At 31.7% G+C, this 23,044-nt stretch overlaps 1 protein-coding gene across 1 annotated transcript in view; it reads right to left on the bottom strand.

Annotated features, from left to right (window-relative positions):
* Positions 1-2,296: 2,296 nt before the first annotated feature.
* Positions 2,297-23,044, bottom strand: part of LOC129234237 (cleavage stimulation factor subunit 3-like) — a 121,673-nt gene continuing 100,925 nt past the window's right edge. The window contains exons 12-21 of the mRNA XM_054868177.1: positions 21,219-21,293; positions 20,096-20,239; positions 18,115-18,217; positions 17,031-17,103; positions 15,627-15,723; positions 11,428-11,532; positions 10,622-10,766; positions 8,355-8,449; positions 8,205-8,268; positions 2,297-3,130 (exon numbers count right to left, since the gene is read on the bottom strand). Of these exons, the coding sequence (XP_054724152.1) occupies positions 2,940-3,130; positions 8,205-8,268; positions 8,355-8,449; positions 10,622-10,766; positions 11,428-11,532; positions 15,627-15,723; positions 17,031-17,103; positions 18,115-18,217; positions 20,096-20,239; positions 21,219-21,293 (1,092 nt within the window). The 3' untranslated portion in view covers positions 2,297-2,939. The remainder of the gene's footprint in view (positions 3,131-8,204; positions 8,269-8,354; positions 8,450-10,621; positions 10,767-11,427; positions 11,533-15,626; positions 15,724-17,030; positions 17,104-18,114; positions 18,218-20,095; positions 20,240-21,218; positions 21,294-23,044) is intronic.

Genomic DNA, 23,044 nt, shown 5'->3' on the forward strand with positions numbered 1-23,044 from the left:
TAATTATTATAGTTACTAGAAAACCGCTCGTCACAGTATGACGGGTGAAAATTTGCTCCTATATTTGAACTCGGCAATTGATTGTTTGGTGATATTTTGATAGCTGAAGTGTTAACCCTAACTTCAGTGGATTAACCCTTAGCTCCAGTAGATAGCATTAATTGTTGACCACATTTAAGTTTCTTCATTCTCCTAAAATGACAGTCTTACCAGTAAAGCAGTTAAGTTACCGGATTCAGTTCAGCCCTGTCAAAATAAAGCATTTACCTGCATGCCAAATATTACCAAAAAGTATTATCAAACTATCATGCCGTAGCGTGAGTTTAATTGTTGATTACGTCAGCGTTACTCGATCATTCGTTATATACAGTAAAACCTGTAAAGTTGACCACCTTTGTAAGTTGACCACCTGTCTATGTTGACCGCTTTTGTCAGGAACGGAATTAGTCCTATCTTATATAATGAAGGAAAACCTCTGTAACTTGACCACCTCTCTATCTTGACCACCTGTGTATCTTGACCACTAATGAACACCAAGTTTGGTTTGAAGTATTGTAAAAAACCCTTTGTAAGTTGACCACTTGGTTTATTTTTTTTTTAAATTTTATTTAGCAAATTATTTTTTTATTACTATTATTTTTATACCTTTCCAAGAATATTTTTGATGCCAGACCAGCATTTTACCAACTAAATGAAACAGCAGCATAACTAAATCTCCTTTTGAGTTTAACCACATGGGAATACTACTAAGAACCCTTTTATTCTCCAAACTTGTTTTTCTTTTATTGTTAACCGAAAATTTTGTAATTTTTGATTAGCTATAAATTTTTAGGAACTATTAATATAAGATGAGTAACTTTTCATAAACAATACGATTTTTTTTTTTTTTTTTTTTTGATCAATTTACTGAAATTTTACATTTGCATGACGCATTATACGTAATTCTGGGAAAATAATCTCTAAAAATATTTGAATAATATCTTAAATTATTGTTTCAAAGTAATGCTAAACAATGAAAGTGAGTTGAACAGAAAGAGTAGGTGTCAATTAGTCAAAAAATGAATATATGGTACAAGAATTACAAAAAAAAAAAAAACATTACCCCCTTTATAAGTTGACCACCTGTCTAAGTTGACCACCAAAGTACTGCACCGCAAGTGGTCAACTTACGCAGGTTTCACTGTATATGAGGATTAGGTATGGTGATCATTTTTATTGTATGAAGCTGTTTTAGCAATACCTGAAGTACCCATTTGAAGGAGGGCGATAATGGGGAAACACAAATCTCAATTTTGGCTGCCCTCTTTTCAGTTTATTATTTATTTATTTATTTATTTTATTTTATTTTTTGCATTTTTCCCAAAATTAGCTTAATGCTTTAATATTTGAATTGGAGATTTAACAAATACCATATTTTGCCAAATACTGAATATTCGGTTAAAATTCGAACCAAATATTCAGCCTGATACAGAATATTAAATAAAATAATTTTCACTGTTATATTTGAATTTTGAGGCAGTTTAAAATAGGAGATATTCATCTATTTTGAGAAATGAAAATGCATTTCTATTTTATTTAACAATGTAAATTTATCGACATAAAGTGCAATTAATTTAAAATTATTCAATTTTTTTTTTTTTTTTTTGGTAATTTTCTTATTTAGTTCATGTTTATCTGTGATTCTGCATAAATGGATAATTAATTTCTTTCCTGATAGATGATTTGATAACTGATAATCATGGTAACATGTGATATCATAAAAAAAAAAAGAATCTTGCAATTTATTCAAATACACAAACCCAAGTTACTTAAAATACCATTACAAATTACAATACATTTAAGTGATTTTCTGCTATGTTAATCTCTTTGGTAACAGATAAATAGTTGTATCAATAAAATTGAGGAATGAAATTCAAACGCAATCAGATATTTTTATTTTTTCTAATAAGTGTTAGAAATATCAAACTTTCATTACAAAGATTAATTTTCATTATGTTGTTTTTAAACAATATTTAATATTTCATATAGTGTAGAGCTTTAGAAATTAAAGTACTGCAAAATTTAATATCTATTTTTTTTTTCTTTTCTTTCGGTCTTTTTATTTTTTTTTAGTTGCTCATTTTACATAAAAAATTAGTTGTTAATGTTAAAAGTAGTAATAAACCAGAATTTTACTTCTGAAAACCTGTGATGAACCACTTATAGAACTCTGTTAAATAAATTTGCCATACAGACACTTTTCTGTTTGGCAGTTCTGATTATAAAGTGAAGAGTAAACAAAGCTAAATGTACAACAAAGTATTAAAAATTAAAAAGTTTATTCATCATAGTCCATACAGGAAAAAAATAAATAAACACACGACTTTGAATAGGGAGACATATACCTAAATGTATCTGTATTTCCTCTTGACTGACAATTTGTGACAGTTATGTTCTTGTAAAATTCAGAAGTTAGAAAAAAAATTCACAGTATATTACAAAAGAGAAAACATATTCACAATTATGTACATTGTTTTGAGCAATCAAAAAGTATGAGACAAAAATTTATAACACCATAAAAATAGGTCCTTACACAAAGACTTCTCAAAATAACAGTAAGTAGCTATTAAAGAACAATTCTCATTTTTTTAGGTTTGCAAAAAAATAATTGCTGATAATTTTATTTTTTAATTTGTTATTGACATTTTAATACTTTATTATGTCAAAAAGAAGCATTAAAATTAAAAAAGAAAAAAAAAGAGAAAGATCAAATTATCAACAATACATTATAACCAGTCCTGGAATTGAAACTATTAAACTTCTTTAAAAGTTTAATTCCTCAATGATGGGAAAAATATCCCATTTCATTTAAGAAGAAAATGCATACTCTGGTAAGCTACTTTGATGTTATTAAATTTTCGTCACATTATTTTCCTCAGCTCATTTGGTGTCCAACTAAATTATTTAACTTTCTTCTGTTGTCTGGCACGATATACATCTTTTATTGGAGGAACAAGTCCTCCTTCTTCATCGTCACTTTCATCCTGAAGACCGTCAATTTTCCTTTTTTTAACATCAGAGGCACTGATAGCTTGTTCAAAAAATTTCTCTATGTCTTTCACCACACCATTTTCCACAGTTGAACGTGGTGCTGAAAAAAAATTCATTATGTAAGCTGTTCTGGAAGTTATAGGCACTAAACTGGAGTTCTAATTCATTTATTTGCTAATAAATTGTAGTGGAACAGATATAACTAATTTAAACATAAAAATCTAGAAAATGAAGTTAAAACTTTGCAAGGAGACAAAGGATTAAAACCATTTTTTGCACAAAATTGAAAGAAAAATGATAAAAAGCATATTATTCAAGTACACATGAGTAGTTTTTGTGAAATAAACAATATGGAATGTCTAAAAGTATGCAAAAATATTTGTTAAAATAATTTTCCAGTGACATATCAAATCATTCTTCATTCTTGTGAGAGGCATAATAGAGATTTGAACAATCAGCAATCTAGTGATCTCCCCCTTTAGTAACAATCTCCTAAGTGATTTTGGAATCGAATGAGTATCATGAATATTTTCACTCAAATCTCTTGATTATGCCTATCTCTTCTACAAGTGTAACAGTTATATCTCACTAACAAGGACACCTTATTTGCTAATAAATTGTAGAGAAATAGATTGAACTAATTTAAACATAAAAATCAAGAAAATAAAGTTAAAAAACTTTGCACGGAGACAGATGATTAAAACCATCTTTTGCACAAAGTTAAAAGAAAAATGATAAAAAAGAGTATACTATTCAAGCACACACATAAGTAGTTTTTTAAAATAAAATAAACAATACAGAATGTCTAAAGGTAAGCAAAAATACTCGTTAAAATAATATTCCTGTAACATACCAAATAGTTCTTTGAGAGGCATACGAGAGATTTGAATGGATCAGATATTGAACCATTCTGATAATTGAATTATCAGCAAATTAGTGATCTCTCCCTTTAATAGCAATCTCCCAAGTGATTTTGGAATCAAAAGAGCATCATTTTCACTCAAATCTCTTGATTATGCCAATCTCTTCTACAAATGTAACAGACAAATGTACCTCACTAAGTGCAGTTTTGAAAGGCTAAAGAATTTCTTTATTTACAGTAAATGGTCTTTCCACTGGGACTAGACAAAATGTTTAGAAATATTAACATCAGCATTTAGAACTTTAAACATATAGAAAACTCTGTAATGATTAAAACTAAGTTGCAGTCAAGATTTGAAGTAACAACCATTTTTTCAACTGCAAGCTTCTTGCAAGCTGTATCTAGAAAAATAACAGAATTTTTCAAAAAATACTAAGCACTTTACATAATGCACTCAAAAGGACAAAGTAATTTTTCTGGGTCAGAAAGGACAATTTGAGTACTCCTGTAGTTTTTGAGTATTCCAAGAAAATGACACCATGAAGAAAGAAAAGTGTGGTTCAAGTCATGAAGAGAATTTCTTATCATTATCTAGTTGTCAAACATAAATTTGAGTGTTGAAACATGCATAGTTTTCTTAACGGGAAAATTTGGTTTGAAATGACTTGAGCCGCACTTTTCTTCGTTTGTGGTGTCATTTTCTAGGAATAATCGAAAAGTACCGGAGTACACTGAAATTATCCTTTCTGACCCAGAAAAGTTATCTTGTCCTTTTGAGTGCATCATGAAAAGTGCTTAGAACTTTAAAAAAAATTCTTTTGATCTTTTTATTGTAACTGTATTTCAAAAATAGAATAATGTTACCATCACGAAACTTCACCGTACTTTGCTCGGTAGAAATGCTCCATACTAAAAGAAAAATCTATATATACAGGGTGGTCCCGAATTCATGGTACAAACTTTAATGGTAGGTACAGGACATTGTAACAAGGATTTATTGCATAGGAATGTATAGTTGCAAGTGACGTGGTTAGGCGTAAACAGGGGAAATAACGGCCGAAAGGAAAAACAAAGATTTTATTGAAATCGTTGTTGACAAGTGTGATGTTTACAGTAAGTGTTCAAAATTGCGTCCACCATTAGCGATACATGCTTGACAGCGTCGGTGCAGCGATTGGCGTACACATTCAAAGATGCCTGGTATTTCACGCACACCTGCAGCAGCTACAGATATGCGAGCGACGAGATCCTCATCTGAGTCAACTGGGGTCTCATAAACAAGACTCTTTAGATGCCCCCATAAAAAGTAATCGAGGCTCGAGAAATCGGGAGATCGGGGTGGCCAAGGGACTGGTCCACCACACCCAATCCATCTAGCACCAAACGTGGCATTCATGTAATTCCGTACATTACTGCTGAAGTGTGCTGGCGCCCCATCTTGCTGAAATCACATGCGGTTACGAATGGCGATCGGAACATCATGCAGCAGTTGTGGTAACACTTCTTGCAGAAAAATAAGATAGCTTCCGCCACTGAGTCGCGTGGGTAGTAAGTATGGGCCAATCAAAGAGTCGTTCACAATACCAGCCCACACATTAATACTGAAACGTTGTTGAAACGCATGTGAACGCGTTGCATGTGGATTATCGGTTGCCCACACATGGGAATTGTGCGCATTAAAGACACTCTCGCGTGAAAATGTCGCTTCATCTGTAAATAGCACATGACCTACAAAATCCGGCTGCAACGCACATTGCTGCAACACCCACTGGCAGAAGTTCACGCGAAGAGGATAATCTGCCGGATTCAATGCTTGTACTTTCTGAAAATGGAAGGGGTGTAAGCGATTTTCCTTTAACACTCTGCATACAGTCTGATGACTCACACCTACGTCACGCGCAACAGTTCTTGTGCTTGACTCGGGTCTATCAGCCACAATGTTCAAGATGCTTTCTTCCAGCCTTGGAGTGCGTACAGCTCTTAATTGACCAGCGTCATGTCTGTTGACGTCGAACGCACCTGTTTCACAAAGTTGACGATGTAACCGTTGAAAAATTCTATGATCCGGCATTCGTCGATTAGGATACTCCGCGCGATACATTCGTAACGCAGCTCTGGCGTTACCATTTGCACGGCCGTACATGTAATGCGATCACTCCATTTTTCTTTCCTTTTATTTCCCCTGTTTACGCCTTACCGCGTCACTTGCGACTATACATTCCTATACAATAAATCCTTGTTACAATGTCCTGTACTTACCATTAAAGTTTGTACCATGAATTCGGGACCACCCTGTATGTGTCTAAGACTTTAAGCAATTGGCGCTAAAAATTAATCTTTGTTCCTCTCTAAGATTTATTTGTGTGCTAATTTAATTAAAACCATCTAAACATTAAAGGTTTTTCAAACTAATTTATGTTTTACAAGGTACAAGCTACTTGTGATAAAGATCCTAATATGACAATTTTTTATTCCCTGATTCCAAGACAATTAACATTATTAAACCCCTGTCCTGCGGACACCCCTCTATTGTGGACAAAAAATATTGTACCAATAGTGTCCACATTAGAGGGGTTTTACTGTACTACATATGTGCACAAATAGTACGCAGGTGAGGGGAAAAAACCCTGAAAGTAACTACTTATTAGTGATGAACTAGGGTGCGGTGAGAAAATTCTAAATCTTCAAAAGGTGCCACGAATTGAAAAAGTTTGAGAACCACTGCATTATTGGTATAGATGAGGATAAAAATCCTACGAGAGCATTGATAGTGAATAAATTTAATGCTGGCTTCAGAGAAGCCTTCATTCAAAATTTTCATTATGATTACTATTAATTTAATACTTCTGTTGTAAGGCAACACATTGTTGTAACAATGGGTTTTATACTTAATAACTTAATTAGGAAATGAAATTTACTGCTGTCCATCCTAACTGAAAATAATTATTTTATTTTACAATTTTATTTTTTAGCGTTGAGTTGTACCTTAAGATCATACAAATCATTCAATGAAATCCCGAAATCTCTAAGTGGTCTAATTGCTGAGATATAAGCAAAGGCAGGCCTCAGAATTTCCGGGACAAACATGGCAAGTATCATAAAAGAGCTTAATAAATAAAATAAACTATCCAACTAGACTTTAAAAATTGGAAATAGCATGAAATGACAACAAGTAAGTCTATGAGGAGGAGACAATGGGTAAATATGTCTGTCTTATACATCTTGGATGTGAAAAAAACATCCATTTATACCAATGGTTTATAACACCATTAATCAACATTCTCGAATGCTGAACTATACTTGACTGCAAGCTAGAAATAAGCTGAGGACAAGCAAAGGATATAGTTCCTAGTGCCTTTTCCGATATTCAAGTAAAATTACGCTCTTCACTTTAGAAATCAGATTAGTGAATTATACCCATGCATGCATACATAACCTTTTTACTTCCTTTTACAACTAAGGAAATATTGTATTCCCAAAAAAAAATTTCGCTCAAAAATCGACCTTAATTTCCATCTTGCTCACCCCCGAATGAATGTTGAGTTTTTTTTTTTGACCTGACCACATGTGCATATATACCTAAAAACGTATTTTCGCCCGAAATATCCATTTTTACGTTTCTCGAGTTAATAACAACGAATTTTCTCGTGACGTCTGTATGTACGTATGTGCACATGTATGTCGCATAACTTAAGAACGGTAACTCCTAGAAAGTTGAAATTTGGTACGCAGACTCCTAGTGAGGTCTAGTTGTGCACCTCCCCTTTTGGTTGCATTTGGCAGTTTTTAAAGGGGTCTTTTGCCCTTTTGGGGGGAAATCATTGTTAATTTCGATGTAAACTCAAGTGGTGTTACAATTTGGCAGACACTTGGCGATATATCGCCAGTCTTGTGGCCGCCAAGTTTTATCGCCACCTTGGCGAAAAATTTGGCAATTTTTTTTTTATTTTGGTTTAAATTTGGTTAATGTTGTTGATATATAAAGAGTTAACCACTGAATCACATAAAAATTGTCAATAATGGGAAAATAAAACACCCAATAGCAGCTCATTGACAGGTGGTGACCTCATCTTATTCGCAAAGTGGTTGGGGTAGGCAGCTAGTAAGTGCGACATTTTATGTGTTAACTCAGTTTTTCTTCCACAAGTCGTGATGTCACTGTCAACTTAAGTTGCAAGCAAGTATAGGTGCATTTTGAATAACTTAAGGGCAGACACATACAGCTAAATAATTAACATTAAAAATGTAAATGCTTAAGCAGGTAATATATTTTAAGATAACCTAATGAAAACATCAAACCCAATGTACTTACGATTCTCAGGTAGCCTCCACATCTGGATGACTTTAATTAAATCATCTACACTAACAAAAGGACCCTGAAATGGTTTTAAACAGATTAAGAATTAATGAAATAAGGATTTGAAATTGAAATTCTTTAAAGTTATTGTTTTTATCTACATACATGAAATGATGTTGGTGGTGGAAGTAATGTCATGATGTAGGAAGCACTTGGAGGTGGAGGGAAGACTCCTCCAGGAACTGGATGTGCAGCAGTAGCTAGATTTGAAAACAAGATAAATCAATCTTAGTTAATCAACAAATACAAATACAAAAGTGACGACCAGCAACAGGCTCTGGGCCCAGCTAGACTGGTCCCAGTCCATTTACAATCCCCAGTGAAGATCAATGGCCCTCTTAAAACTATCTACTCCCTTGCTCATTACCACCTCTTCCGGTAAGCTGTTCCAATGTTCCACTACCCTGCTAAAATAATAATTTTTCCTAATATCAATGTTGGCCTGAGATTTAAATAGCTTAAAACAATAACCCCTTTTTCTGTTTTCAGTGCTAAACTTCAACCCCATAACATCTTTCATTTTAATAAATTTAAACAGCTGAATCATGTCCCCTCGGTCTCTTCTTTGCTCAAGACTGTACATTTTTAGCCTTCTATGCCTGGAATCATAGTCTAAATGAGAAAGTCCATTTATTAGCCTTGTAGCCCGCCTTTGAACCCTTTCCAATACATTAATGTCTTTCTTAAGATAAGGAGACCAAAACTGAATAGCATACTCCAAATGGGGTCTTACCAAACTTCTATATAAGTGATAAATAAGTGAAAATAAGTAATAAATGATAAATAATTAACAGGTAGCCCTCAAAAACCCCTATTCATTGGTTCAGAACAAAGACGGATACAAGGGAGAGGCGATCGCCCCTCCCTCGAGGGATCCTGCATTGCATTTTTTCCAAATTAATATACTAAAACGCAAGTGTAGGCCATCTTTGATGACATAAAAAAGGAATGGGGTTTGAATCTTCCTCCCAGATACTTTTTCGAAGTGAAGTTTCAAAAGGGTTACTTCAGATGATCTATGGTGATGTTAGGAGGACGAGTTCGCAGCCTTTAGGCCTTCCCTTGGGTATTTTGCAAAACTAAAGTCTTAATGATGCAATTGTAGACATTTCAGGTAGTGTTAGGGGAAGAGATGGGTTTAGTGACTTTCCTCCAGTAATTTTTTGGATCTGAAGTTCCAAAAAAATGCTATTTTAGACAACCTTTGATCATGTTAGGGGTAGAGGGTTTCAGGGGTGCCCATCCCCCCCAAGTCCAATGGCGCAAATTCCCCCCCCCCCAAAAGAAATTTTCTGGACCCTCTCCCCCCCCCTTTTTTAGTTCCTAGCTCTCTTTTTTAATTTTTAAAAATATGTTAATAATTTTTTTAAAATTTTTTTATTTATTCGTTTATTTATTTATTTTTAATCATTATTATCATCATTATTTCATTAGAAAAGTTCTGTGATACGCCAATGACAGACACACACACACACATACAAACTAAATAAATGAAATGAAATATAAACAGAATAAAATAAAATGAAATAAATAACTTGAATCAAAAATCAATCAATAAATTTAAATAGAAAAATTTAAAAATCCCCCCCAAAAATTTTGATGGCACAACTTAAGCCATAATTCCCCCCCCCCCCCCTGTGGGCACCCCTGGAGGGTTTCAAAACATTTCCCCGGAATTACTACGAAATTGAAGTTTAAAAATGCACTTTTAGAAAAACTCTTTCAACAGAGAAGGAAAAGAATCAGGGATCTCCTTGGATAAATCTCTATATTTTAGTTGTGTCTGATAAAAATGATGTGATGCCGCCAACCCAACCACGTGTAAATAGAATATATAGTAGAGGTAGGCTAAATGATCAACTGCCCTCTCCTTGAACAATTTCTGGATCCGCAATGGTTCAGAAAAAGGCTTGTTTCAAGTGTGAAAATAAAAATAAAAAGGTTGCAATTTTACCTTTGATCATAACTTTCTATTTAGCAAACAAATGACATGTTTGGAATATTTTTGACAGGAATTGCTTGAAAATCATGTATTTTGAGACCATGTAAATGGAGGAAGCTATTTGTGTTCATTGAAATTTTGTTTTCCAACTACTGTATTCTTAATGCATTTTGAATGGATTACAGAAAAAAAAAAGTCTACTAATTTTCTAGAAAATTGAGTTATAACTATTAGAATAAATATAACACTTTATGTATTTAAATTGAGAACCACACTGGGTTTAGAATTAAATACAGAAAAAAAATAATTTTCTAGAAAAAATAAAATATATTTATTGTAAAAAAATATAAACACTTAATGTATTTAAATGAAGAACCATACTGGGCTCAAACATGACTAAGACTAAAATAATACATTTAATGATGCTTACGATATATTTGTCTGGGTTTGAAAGGTATCATCTGTAATGTATCTGGAACTGGATATGGAGGTTTTTTGTCTTTCTCATCTTCCAAAATGGAATCTTTACCCAAAAATGATGATGCTATGCCTGAAGAATGTTGCTTTGCTATTTCCTAAACAAACACACATTGAATAAAATATTTAAATAAAATAGAAGTAAAGATGCACAAATAGAAAGTTTTCAGAAAAATATTTTTGTACCTATTTTAAACCTTTCATACATATTAATTGAATTCACTACAAAAGAATAATTAGTTAATGTGAAAGGTTACTTTTGAAAACCAATGTGATTCCTAGAATCGTCAAATCTTAATGTAATCTTCCTTAATGTATTACCACATATATTTGTACCTATACTGCTGTATGCAGGTAAACAGCAGTATTTGCGGTAATTAGTTTTTGAGATATGTGAATAAACATGTTTTGGACTCAATACTAAAAATAGGGAAATGTTAGAACTAGGTGTCTTTTTTGCGCTTTTTTTTCAGCAGAAACCAAATAAGCGAGCTTGTACATTAAAAATATCAAACAATAGATGACAAAAATGCAAAATGAAAAATTTGCAGATACTGCCCTTTACCTGCACACGGCAATATAGCTTAACCCGTTGGTGTAACCAGGTGGTGAATGAGGGTTGCCAAGCGAAGGGAGCAGGAGGCACAGCCCCAAGTTAATCCATAAAATTTGGCAAGCATGTTGGTGTTATGATTATCAATATTTTTTAAAAATTGTAATTATTACATAAATAGAACATATGGATGAAATAATTATTACCTTATAGCCTAATGACTTAAGTTCAGAAACTGTGCAAGGATATAAGTCCATAAATTTGTATCTGTCAATCAATAGAGCAGTTTCTTTTCCTTCAAATTCTTTGAGCTAGATAATAAACAAAATTTGAACCATCAGAAACAGAAATCAGGCCACACACTATTTCATCTTCGTATGACAAAAACGCAGACAGTTACAATGGTCATGTTCGAAATAATAGCAAACAAAATACATTGGAGAAAATAATTGTATTAGTAAATTGAGCGCTTAAGAAAACATCAAGTAAAGGGATGAAATGCACGATACGTTTATTTAAATAACAAAATTTTCAAAAACTAAAGAAATAAATAAACAAGAAAAGAAGCTTAAATTTAAAACATATAAATGTTGTGAAGTTAGTTGAATAACTCGTGGAAGCATGCAAAACTTATTTATAGCAAATGTCTTACCATACTGATTATCATTGATCAGTGACAAAGATATAATGAGATAATAACTACTATATTTCATTGAAAGTGTATTTTTATACGATTTTGTATGTTCAAATTCAATTTTTAGCGCATTATATTAAGAGAGAGATTAATTTCAAACATAAAAAACTACAACTAAACAGACTAAACATGGAAGGCAACTATTTTAAAAAATTATGAAAAAAATAATTTTTTAATGCTGTTTATGATTCTTTGAATATAATTCATGGTACATAATTTATAAAACTAACATACTCAAATTATACCTTTCAGCATGGACTACAAATAATTAAACAGTCAAAGAATGCTTCCGAATTCTACAAAGTTTAAAATACGAAATTTTCCAGAATCGGTTATTTTGATACTCATATTTTTTCCAGATAAAGAAATTAATCTATCCTTGCTCTATGAATTTTTCCACAGCTTATTTATATCCTAAGCTTGGTTGTAACACAAAGAAAACGCAGATGCTACAGTAGAAATATTATTAAACAAAGTTAAAGAAAAAAACAATTATAATGCAAAATGAATTTTGAAAACCAATGCCCCAAACTTAAAATGTTTGGAAAGGGGAAATTTTTTAATTTACAGAACGAAACTAAAGCGCTTTTTAGGTCACAGTGACCTCCCATTGAGGCACTCCTGTGAGAAAAGACTAAAGAGAGGAATTAACTTTATCAATTTGTGAATGTTTACTGAATTGATTTGATATGGAAGGAAGGTTTAATTCATGCTTGAAATGTTGGGATAGCCTACATTATTTTTAAAAAGTTGGTATGTAGAGAAAATTATGTGTTTATATTTTTCAGTTTTTTAAAACATTTTATACGTTAGAGCCAGGGTTGGCAAGTTTCTACCGAGGTGGTTAATACCACTGGTAGAAACAGGTTAAAACCAGCATGGCAAAAACCACTTTCTGCCACATTTGTGGCAGAAACTGGCAAAAACTCACAAAATGAAAAATTTATTCTTGATATACAACAGTAAATGCATGGAAAAAATAATTAATTGTTAACCGAAGCACTGTAATTTTATTACAAAATTATCACAATTCAAAATCAAATGTTACATTGTTGGGACCTTGCAATTGCGTCTTCGAAAAGGTGGTTTCAAAAATCTAAACAGGTTCTCAATTAAATATGCACAAATGAGAAACTTTAGAATATTCTTGAAACAGAAGAGCTAGCAGACAATGCATCAAGGAGCAAGCAATGTTCATGAAACTTTCATCTATTGTATAACTGGTCCGCCATGTAGTAACTGGGGTTGTGGTAAAAATTTGACTAGAAAAATAAGTTTTGAGTAATGGGGCCAATTTGTTTTGCAAAGCTGTGACATTAGGTACAAAATTCTAGGCAAGTAAAATTCTGGCACTTTCTTCTTGAAGCACATGACATGATAATTTCAATCACAAACAATTTTGAGGAAGCATATAAATGAGCAAATTACAACCAGTAATGCCCGTTTAATTCTGTATGTCCCTCCTCTTTCTTAAGCTCCCCCCGTATGATTTTTTATCTTTTGTTAAATTAATTCAAATACTACGAGCCTCTGTAATTGAAAAGTTCCCTTTCTGAACTAAATCAAGGGCACTAGCACTGGATTTTATTTTTTAAAATGATGAAATGATATTTAATTTTTTTAGTTGACTTAAACAAATATCATTTGCTAATTACTTGAGCTATTAAAGACACTTTTAAGTTTTTCCAGTTTCTGCCGGTTTTTACGGGTTATAACCAGTTTCTGCCACTGGCACGACAAAAACTAGTTTCTGCCAGCAGAAAGCCAACTCTGCTTAGAGCAGGGGTCCTCAAATTTTTTGGACTCGTGGCACCCTTTGAAGAATTAGAATGTCATCACAGCACCCTAGTCCATTTCTCTTACGTAAGGTAAGACCTTACTAAGGTTCATACCCTAATGTTGCTCATATTTAAGATTGAATTGGCTCCAGCTTTTGCATGTTCATCAAATGACTAATAGAAATGATATGAAAATAAAACCAAGTGAATATTTTGATTTCAATCATGTTTTTCAGCAGCTTTGATGAAGAAAGGCGATTTGGTCTTATTAGGAACATGGATCCATAATAAGACCAACCCTGGACAAGGATTACTTCAAGCAGAGTTGAAGATTTTTAATTAAAAAAAAGCGCTAAAAATGAGATCAAATCAACAAAAACTGGAAAATTCTTTAATATCAATGTAAAAACATTTTCAACCAAATTTGATAACCTCAAAATCATTACCAAAAATTCCATGTTTACTTCCATGGAAAAGAGAATGATCAATCACATTCAGAGCAACAGATAATTCGTAATTTTTTGTTTTTTCCTTTTGAAACTCTGGCGCACAGTTCGTGCTCAGTGCAGCACAGGATCAAATCCTCCATCCGATACTCCGGGCACTGGAGTGCTAATAAGGCGCTCCATGACCTTAGTAAGATAAAATCTACTTTTCTAGGTGATCAAACCACGTGAAAAAAAATGACAGTACCCAACAACATTTTTATTTTTCAATTCGTCAATAAATTAAATTGTGTTTCAAGAGCAATTAACAACTTTTTCATACCATTAAACTACAGTGAATTACGAAGAAATAAAACTCGCTGTAAAAAAATATCAGATAATTTTGCCATCACACTCTGTATAAAATTTGTTACACTGTTGTTCGGTAATTTAAAACCTTTTTTTGACAACGTTTAAAATTAATTATGCTTTCTGATGATGAAGTCACGATCTAGTCGGTAGTCTTTCTGGTCTACATGGCCTTATTTGGTACACCCAGATTACATGTACATTGATACCATGGAGACTTTGTGGCATCCCTTACCTCTTCCTATGGCACCCCAGTGTGCTGCGGCACCCAGTTTGAGAACCCCTGCCTTAGAGTAAGTACACATTTTATAATAGAGCCAGGGGTGCCGACTTAGGGAGGGGTCATGCCGCAGCCTGCACCATTGAAATTTTTACAGGGGCTTGTTTTGAGGGGTATTTTTCTCTTTTTTCGGAGTGGGGGCTTAGGGTGGTTCAAAAAACTTTATTTTCAGCAAGAGTCCAGAACACCCCCCTATTATTTTTAGACTTAGTGTTATGCAGTAAAAGTTTTAGCTTCTTACTCAAATTTTAAGAGGGTGCTCAATGACCCTTTAATTTAACATCAGCCGTAGCATGAAATTGTCTCAAATTTAGAAACATGTAATTTACCCAGTTCTTTTTTCTGAATAATTATTTTATTGCAATGTATATGAATATTACTCGTGTATATTATAATATGTAGCATTGTTTTTTCAGTTAATTTTTTTTTAGCCCCACTCCCCATTTTATGATAGGGTAGGGGGTTGAGCACCCTCTTTCAGTTGAAATAGGAAGCTAAAATTCTTCCAGTATATTCTATCCTCAAATGTAAAAATATTGAGGGTGTCCTGTTATCTAGGAGAAACCTTTTTACATGTATTTTTGAACCACCCTAGGGGGGGCTCTTGCTTGTGTGGAGTCTTTACAATTTTAAGGGGGGTGCATCCTTGCTCAAAGGAAGGGGCATCCCTAGCCAGAGCAATACATTTTATAGCAAGAATGTATTGGAGGGAGTCCTCCATGAAAACAATGTTTAAAAAATAATAATAATTTTTACTTCACAATTGTTTCTTCAAGTTAGTAAAAATTTACTTAATTTCACACAAAATATTAAATTTTTTTTTTAAACTATTTCTCCTTTTAAAAAATTTTTACACTACCTGTTCAATGATTGCAGCTCTTCTTTTCTCAACTTTAAGTATACTTGCAAGATCTCCAACATTTGATTCAAATTCCAGAAATTTATTCCAAATTTCACTAAATAAAGAGGAAAAGCAATAAATAAATGTCTCTCAAACAGGGCACATTTTTCAAAACTTTTACAGGACTCATACTGCAATTTTGAAATAAAAATTCCTGGAGTTTTCCTAGTGTACTTTTGATATTACATGAATACTAAAAAGTGTATTCAGCTGCTACACACAAAAATTGGCAAAATTTGATGTTTAAGTAAAGCTTGAAAGACATATGCAACTGAGCCAACAAGTTGGCAAATGCAGGGTTAATACATTGATGTATGTACAAGGCATGGACATTTTTGTAAAAGAAGTAGCAGCGATTCCCAACCTTTTTTCTGTTGTGAACCTTTTTCAATGTCTTAGAGAAATTTGCGAACCCCTTGTAATTAGTAACAAGTGCATAACAAGCAATGACACCCTCCTTCCTCTTTTGTAGAAAGTAATTTTGTAAAAGGTTTTCATCAACTCTTATTATTGCACAAAAAATAACACTATTATATTTTTTATTCTCTCTTGCAACAAGAGTATTTAGATGCACAAGTTATATAAATTCCTTTTTCAGATGTAGCGAAAATTATGTTGGATCATTTTGCTCAAAACAATTTAGCTAATGCGAAAATTATAGTAACAAACAGCGGCACGATCACATTACCATACATTTCTGGATCAACACAACAGATGTAGGATAGGGCAATGTCACACTCAAATGCTTAAGAAAATAACGTTCGAAAGTTAGTAAACAGCTTGCATACACTCCAATGCAATGTTGTTTTTTTTTCCAAAATTTTTTTATCAAGTTTTGATTGAATGACAAAAAGCTACAGAGAGAAACTGAAGTGAGCCTGTCAAAAATTCGCCATTAGAGTATTATTTTCACGAACTCCCTTTGTACACCTCCCAAACACCACCAGTTGGGAAATAATGGACTAATGTATAAATAAGAAAACCAGCATTGATTCAAGAAATATGCATGCAATAGTAAAAATATCTTTGACACTTTTTGATTTGGAGCATGCACAAAAAAAAAAAAAAAAAAAAGAATTTTCCAAATTTTGCTTACAAAACTTTTTTAATGAGATTTTTACAAATTTCCTAAGCATTTCAGATTTTTTCTGAGGCAAATGAACTTTGTTTTATATAGTATCTACATTAAGTTTAGTACGAATTAACATTCAGCAACATGCACACATATACTTACACAAACATACATACATACACAGACATCACAACACATACTAAATGGTTATGTACAGTTATATATAATTCAATGATTGCAATTTACATAAGAATTAATAAAAAATCAGTTATAATATTATTAAAAATTACATTTGTTTCTCAGGTGGCAGAGAGCTTCCAGTAGACAAGACTCTTTCAAATAATACCCTTGTATTATTATCATCTGAAAATAATAAAAACCTTAAAAATGCATCTATTATGAGTTTGTTAAGAGATGTAATTAAAAAAAAAAGATATCAAATTAAACTAAATCAACCAAGGTTCGCCGACATATATCAGTCGATATATATCATGATATATATCACAATATATATACGATGTTTATTTTGAAAATATCATGATATTTTGATACTTTCAATATTTATTTTTCCAACTACGGTTTTTTCAATATAAAAATTATATTAATCATAGCAATATTGCTCATTTATTATTAAAAATAACCAAAAAGTTATGTACTATATTTTTATGATGTATTAATACATCATTAATATAACAAAATAATATAATATTCCTTTTTTACTTATGTTTTATATTCATAAAACTATTAGTAATATAGCAATTTTAATTCATATTAAAATTGCCTAATTAAATTTTAAACATTGCTCAGAAAAAAAGAAAATGTCTTATGACTGTGCTTCTGACTATTGCATATTGTTTGTTTCTGAATCCTATAACTTTAAAAGTAGCCAACAGAAGAAAAATGAGTAAAACAGCTAATGCTTAATTAACTCGATTAAAATTGATAAAAATGTTAAATGAAATATTAGACATAAATAATGAAAGAAATTTTGATTTTAAATCTACATATTGTAATAATAATTAAAGAGTGATTTGAGGATGCTTTTACTATTTTGAAGACATTAGCTTGTGCTGATTGAAAATATCGGATATATATCAAAATATCGGATATTTTCGATATTTTTGGAAATATCATGATATTTTCGAACCCTGATATTAACTGAATTGCAATTTTAAGTATAGTTGCAGTATCAATAACTTTTAAGCAATTAAACAAATCTTGGACAAAAAAATTTAGTTAGATTTTTTTAAAATACCAAGATGAGAAATGAATATTGAAATAGAAAGAAAGTAAAAGAAACAAAGTTAAAAAAAGAAACAAAACAAATTGAAGTAATGCACAAAATAAATGTGAGATAAAAATTCATGCACTTACCATTAAGATGGGATAGATAGTCGACATAAGCTAATATATAATCAGGATTATCACCATACTTCTTAAGACCAAGTTCAAATATTTTAAATGCAACGTTTGCCTCCTAAGTAACATTAAAAAAAAAAAAAAAACTATCAATGTTAAACAGTAAAAGAGTAAATAAAAAGGTTTATTAGCACCTATTTTAACCATTACAATATATAAAGTCTTAGTCACATAAAAATATAAAGGGAGCATGATTTTTTTTTCTTTTTTTAAATCACAGATCATGCTTTGATTTTTTTTAAATAATATTTTATGTTTAGAAGAAAGTTTTTTTTAAAAAAATGCTTTAATTAGTGCATAATGAAGCTTATTATTTACTACACATGTACATTTCAATACACTTAAGCTTCAACATGCCAAAAAGTTGAATTTTGAATAACTCAAGCTCACCCTAGGCCCAAAGTCCCCATTCCACACCTGTCATTTTCCATCTTATCAGTTTCAGATGCTCCAAAGAAAAAATGGGGCTCTCCGAAATGGTCCAGCTGACAACCCCAGCACAACCACCAACTCATTTATTTAAGCAGGGACATGGGTAAAAGTTGCAAAAATTCTCGAGACCGAAATTTTTCAAATAAAAAGGAGTTAGTCCTAATTTTCATTTTTAAGTTTTTTAAAGGACATTTTGTACTTACAAAACATACTTATTTTCAATGACAAAATAGTAAAATAGTATAAAATACTAATAAACACAGTGAAGAATCATGCTGATGTTTTGAAAAATAAAATTACAAACGATCATCTCAATTCATTTAAGAATAATTTCTGTTTCATCAACACGTAATGAGTAGCAGGTTTCTCTTAAATGTGATCACAAAATGCAAATTAAATAAAAAAGCAAAATTGTCTGACCTTTTACTATTTTCGACTTGTTCTGTTTCTCTCACTCTATTCCTTTTTTTTTTTTTTTTTTGAAAAAATAAAAGACTTTCACCCCTAAAAATGGTACATTACATTTGAGTAATGCAAGGGTTGAAACAAAAGTTGGTATACAAGCAGGCTTCAATGAGAACAGGTGCTGATTCGAACTTGGTATGAATCACTCCAGTGTGAGGAAAGGTGCCATCGAAAGAAAAGATCCAAACAAAAATTTGCATGCAGGTCGAACTCAGTGGGGACTAGTGTTTATTGATTTTTAGTTCTAAATGGTTTAAAAGAAATGCCACAAACAAACATTTTCCTTGTTGGCATGACCACTATTCAGCTTCATATGGTATAGCAGTTTTATTTCACTTGAACTTCTGCCAATACACCAAAATGTGCCAGCTTGATTGTATTCACACATAAAATAAATTACAGCAAGATACCAAATCTTGGTACATTTTATAATATGTAAGTATCAAGCATTTGCATGAAATAAAACAAGATAAAGTCTTGTAATGATTATAACATACTAGTTCAGTTTTTTGGTAAGAGATCAGTAAATTGACTACTACTTAATAATAGTAAACAGTATCGATGAAACCTAACTGAATGACAAGTGTAAATTTAGTCAAGTAATTGGCTTGCCTTATAAAATGATACAAAAGAGAATCGAAAGTTTTTAACATAATTATTTTTACTCATTGGTTCAATTAAAAATATATCTCTAGGTTTAAAAACTTTTTTTAATTAAAAGATTCCTATAAAAACAGTTTTTGTTTTGCACTTTCATTACATGCATAATACTGTCTGACCACGGATTGCATGGAAAGACAAACATCCATTATACAGCTGGAAATGGACGAATCTATTATTTTTTACCGATGTCAGCTTTTGCAGAAGCAGAGTCTCATTCAAATGAGCGGAATATGCGCATCAAATTTTTACTTTTCCCCCTTATACACATAGATTCGTCTTATCTGGATGTTTGAAAATTAAATGCAATCCGTGGTTGGACAGTAGGTGTGATTATATTTTGAAATAATTATAATATATTAAGATTGATTTTTCATACCTTACTGCAATAGTATTCCATTAAAGCAGCTGCAACAAATATATGATGCCTTGTCCTGTTATGTTCACGCATTTTCCTGAATATAGTTCTGGCAGATTTAATTCCTTCAGCTCTTCTAGCAAATTTCATATACTGAATATAAGCCTAAGAAATTTAAAACTTGTTAGATCAGTAGGTTTGGTTCAAACAATTTTAAATAAAATAGGATATAATTTTTACATATTTTTATTGCACTGGGAAAAAAGTATTTTGACTACACTAGTTTTATAAAAATGTTAACAGAAAATTTCAAAAAAAAAAAAAAAAAAACCTCATACAAGCCACAGTAGTACATCATTTCGCAATCCATTCATGAAATGTACAACATGAGGGGGAAAATTTACTCTTTGCTTTTCTCCCTCTCAAGCTCTGTAACTCATTAACTGCTTGTAAAGAAATGAATTTATACACTAGCCCAGCCAGAAATATCTTCTGGAGGGGGTTTTTTGATCAAAAATACCTTCTGGAGGGTTTTTTTAATCAAAAATATCCTCTGAAGTGGGTTTTTTTTGATCAAAAATATTCTCTGAAGGGGGTTTTTTGATCAAAAATCCTTCTGGAGGGGTTTTCTTGATAAAAAAAACCTTTTGAAGGTGATTTTTTTGATGAAAAAACCGTCTGAAGAGGGTTTTTTAATTAAAACAGCCCTTTCAGAAGCATAAACTACTGCATTAGAATTTGCATTTATGCTAAAACTAATGGCTCTGGGGGGTATTTTCACCCTCCCCTTGCTGCGCCACTGAATTTATATGAAACATATACAAATACAAAGTGGATCTCGCTGTATGTACCTCATACATATAATTAGTGTACAGCAAAATTTAAAATTGGACTCATTTGTATGACCTATTTTACCCCACCCCATGGGACAGATCTCAAAAAGTGTGTATTAAGATTGCATTATCAAACAAATTTAACAATTTTCATCTGAATATTTGCCTAAAGTGACATAAGAACAAGCAGTAAATAAAAGTGATTCTGTGTTCCGTTCTGAACCTACTTCACACTATTTATTTTACTTAGGCCATTGAAAAAACATCATCTCGAACATTATAAAAAATAAATTAACAAACAAAGAACTTACCAATGTTGGATCAATGTCGGGGTTTTCAATAAATTTTTCATATATTTGACGGACTTTATCATACTTCATACGACCCTATATTAAAATAATTTGTTTCACGAATAAAAGAAGAAATATACAATAACAAAGTAAATAAAGCATTTCAAGGGAACACTTAAATAATAATTTTGTTTCTTAGTCAATCAATATGAAAATTTAAAGTGAATAAAAGTAAAACATCAATGTTAAAGAATCAAACACAATGCATGGATGTTTAGAAAAAATCTATTTTAGTACTGAAACATTGTTGTGTTCAAAAAGCTAGAATATTTACAAAACAAATTTACAACAGCTGAAACTTCATCGTGAACCCATAGTATAAGTTGTAAAATAAAAGCTATTATAAAAATTAGTGAAATAAGGCAGTGAGAAGCAAAGGGATGCAAGTGGACTATTTTAAGTTTTGAGTAAAGTGCGTTTAAAGATCAGATCCTATGCAGGGTTTCATTGAAATTTTTTTCTAAATCCTGCTGTACAGCAACACCTACCGGGGCTACTAGTACAATCTCTTGCCCCAGGACAGAGGGGAGGATCACCTACCATTTGTACTGGTTATCTCCAAATTTTTAATTTTGCCACTTGCATCCCTTTGCTTCTCACTGCCTCACATGTTTATAGAATTTTCAAAGAAAACTTTAGTACAGTGAAACTTTTCTGGAGTGACTACTCTCCGATAATCAAAAAGGTGGTCATTAATAAAGGTTGGTCGCTCTAACAGGTCATTTTTGAAAATGCAGAAAACAATAACAGCATTAACAGAAATAGGGCTTGTTCTGTTTATAGTACATAAAGAACAGTATAAGAATGTAATGAAATAAAGAAACTTTTTAAAAAAATTTAATATATTTCTTACACCATTTTTCCATTTAGAAACTGATTTGCTTAAAAGGGAGAAGAGGTTTTTCATGAAAGGAATCCATTTAAAACGCTTACATCAATAGTTTTACCCCCTTATGCTGGTTTGTTTACACTTTCGTAAGCAAGAGAAGACACAGGTGCCCAGATTAAAATATTTTATTGCTTTCCTTTTGTTATCTCTCTCCTCGTTTTCTGTAACAGAAAATTCCTTTTCTTTTAGGTGCTGAGTTTTGTTATTTGCTGGTTGTTAGAAGTTTCGATAGTCTCACTTAGAGGTTTTTAATCAAGTAGATTGGAAGGAAAATCTGCCTTGGAAAATTGATCGATAATGGAGGAGGTCGCTTATAGAAGTTTCTATTATTAATTGCCTAACAATAAAAACTGAGAAAACGCTAATAATTTCATAAAGCATCTGTACCTCTAAAGCCTATAATTTTCAAATTAACCACGTTTATGTGAAATTTCTGATTTCCCATCATCCGCCAGATCTCAATTACATCAGATAAGGAAGGCTTTACTGCATGCATATATATATATATATATATATATATATATATATATATATATTCTAAGGGTTACATTCTTTACAACTGTTTTGCACATTGAATGATACATATTATTATGGTATGTTTACACAGAGCATACTTACAATCTATATTTAAGGCAGCAAAAACTGATATAAAAGTACATTTGTTTCTTACGTAATAAGGAATTTATAATTTCAGCTGATTGCTTTAATATGGTGATTATCAGAATAATTAAGTTTCCTGTAGGTTTTATCCAACAGTCTCGTATAAACACAATATAAAACACATACATAGATTGGGAGAGAAGTATAGGGGGAAAGGGATATTTATTTCTGAAATACCTATTTGATTAAAAGTATTTTTTGAAAAAAATAATATTTTTGAAAGAAGACAAGAAAGTAT

Source organism: Uloborus diversus, chromosome 1, assembly GCF_026930045.1.
Source record: "Uloborus diversus isolate 005 chromosome 1, Udiv.v.3.1, whole genome shotgun sequence".
Lineage (NCBI taxonomy): Eukaryota > Metazoa > Arthropoda > Arachnida > Araneae > Uloboridae > Uloborus > Uloborus diversus.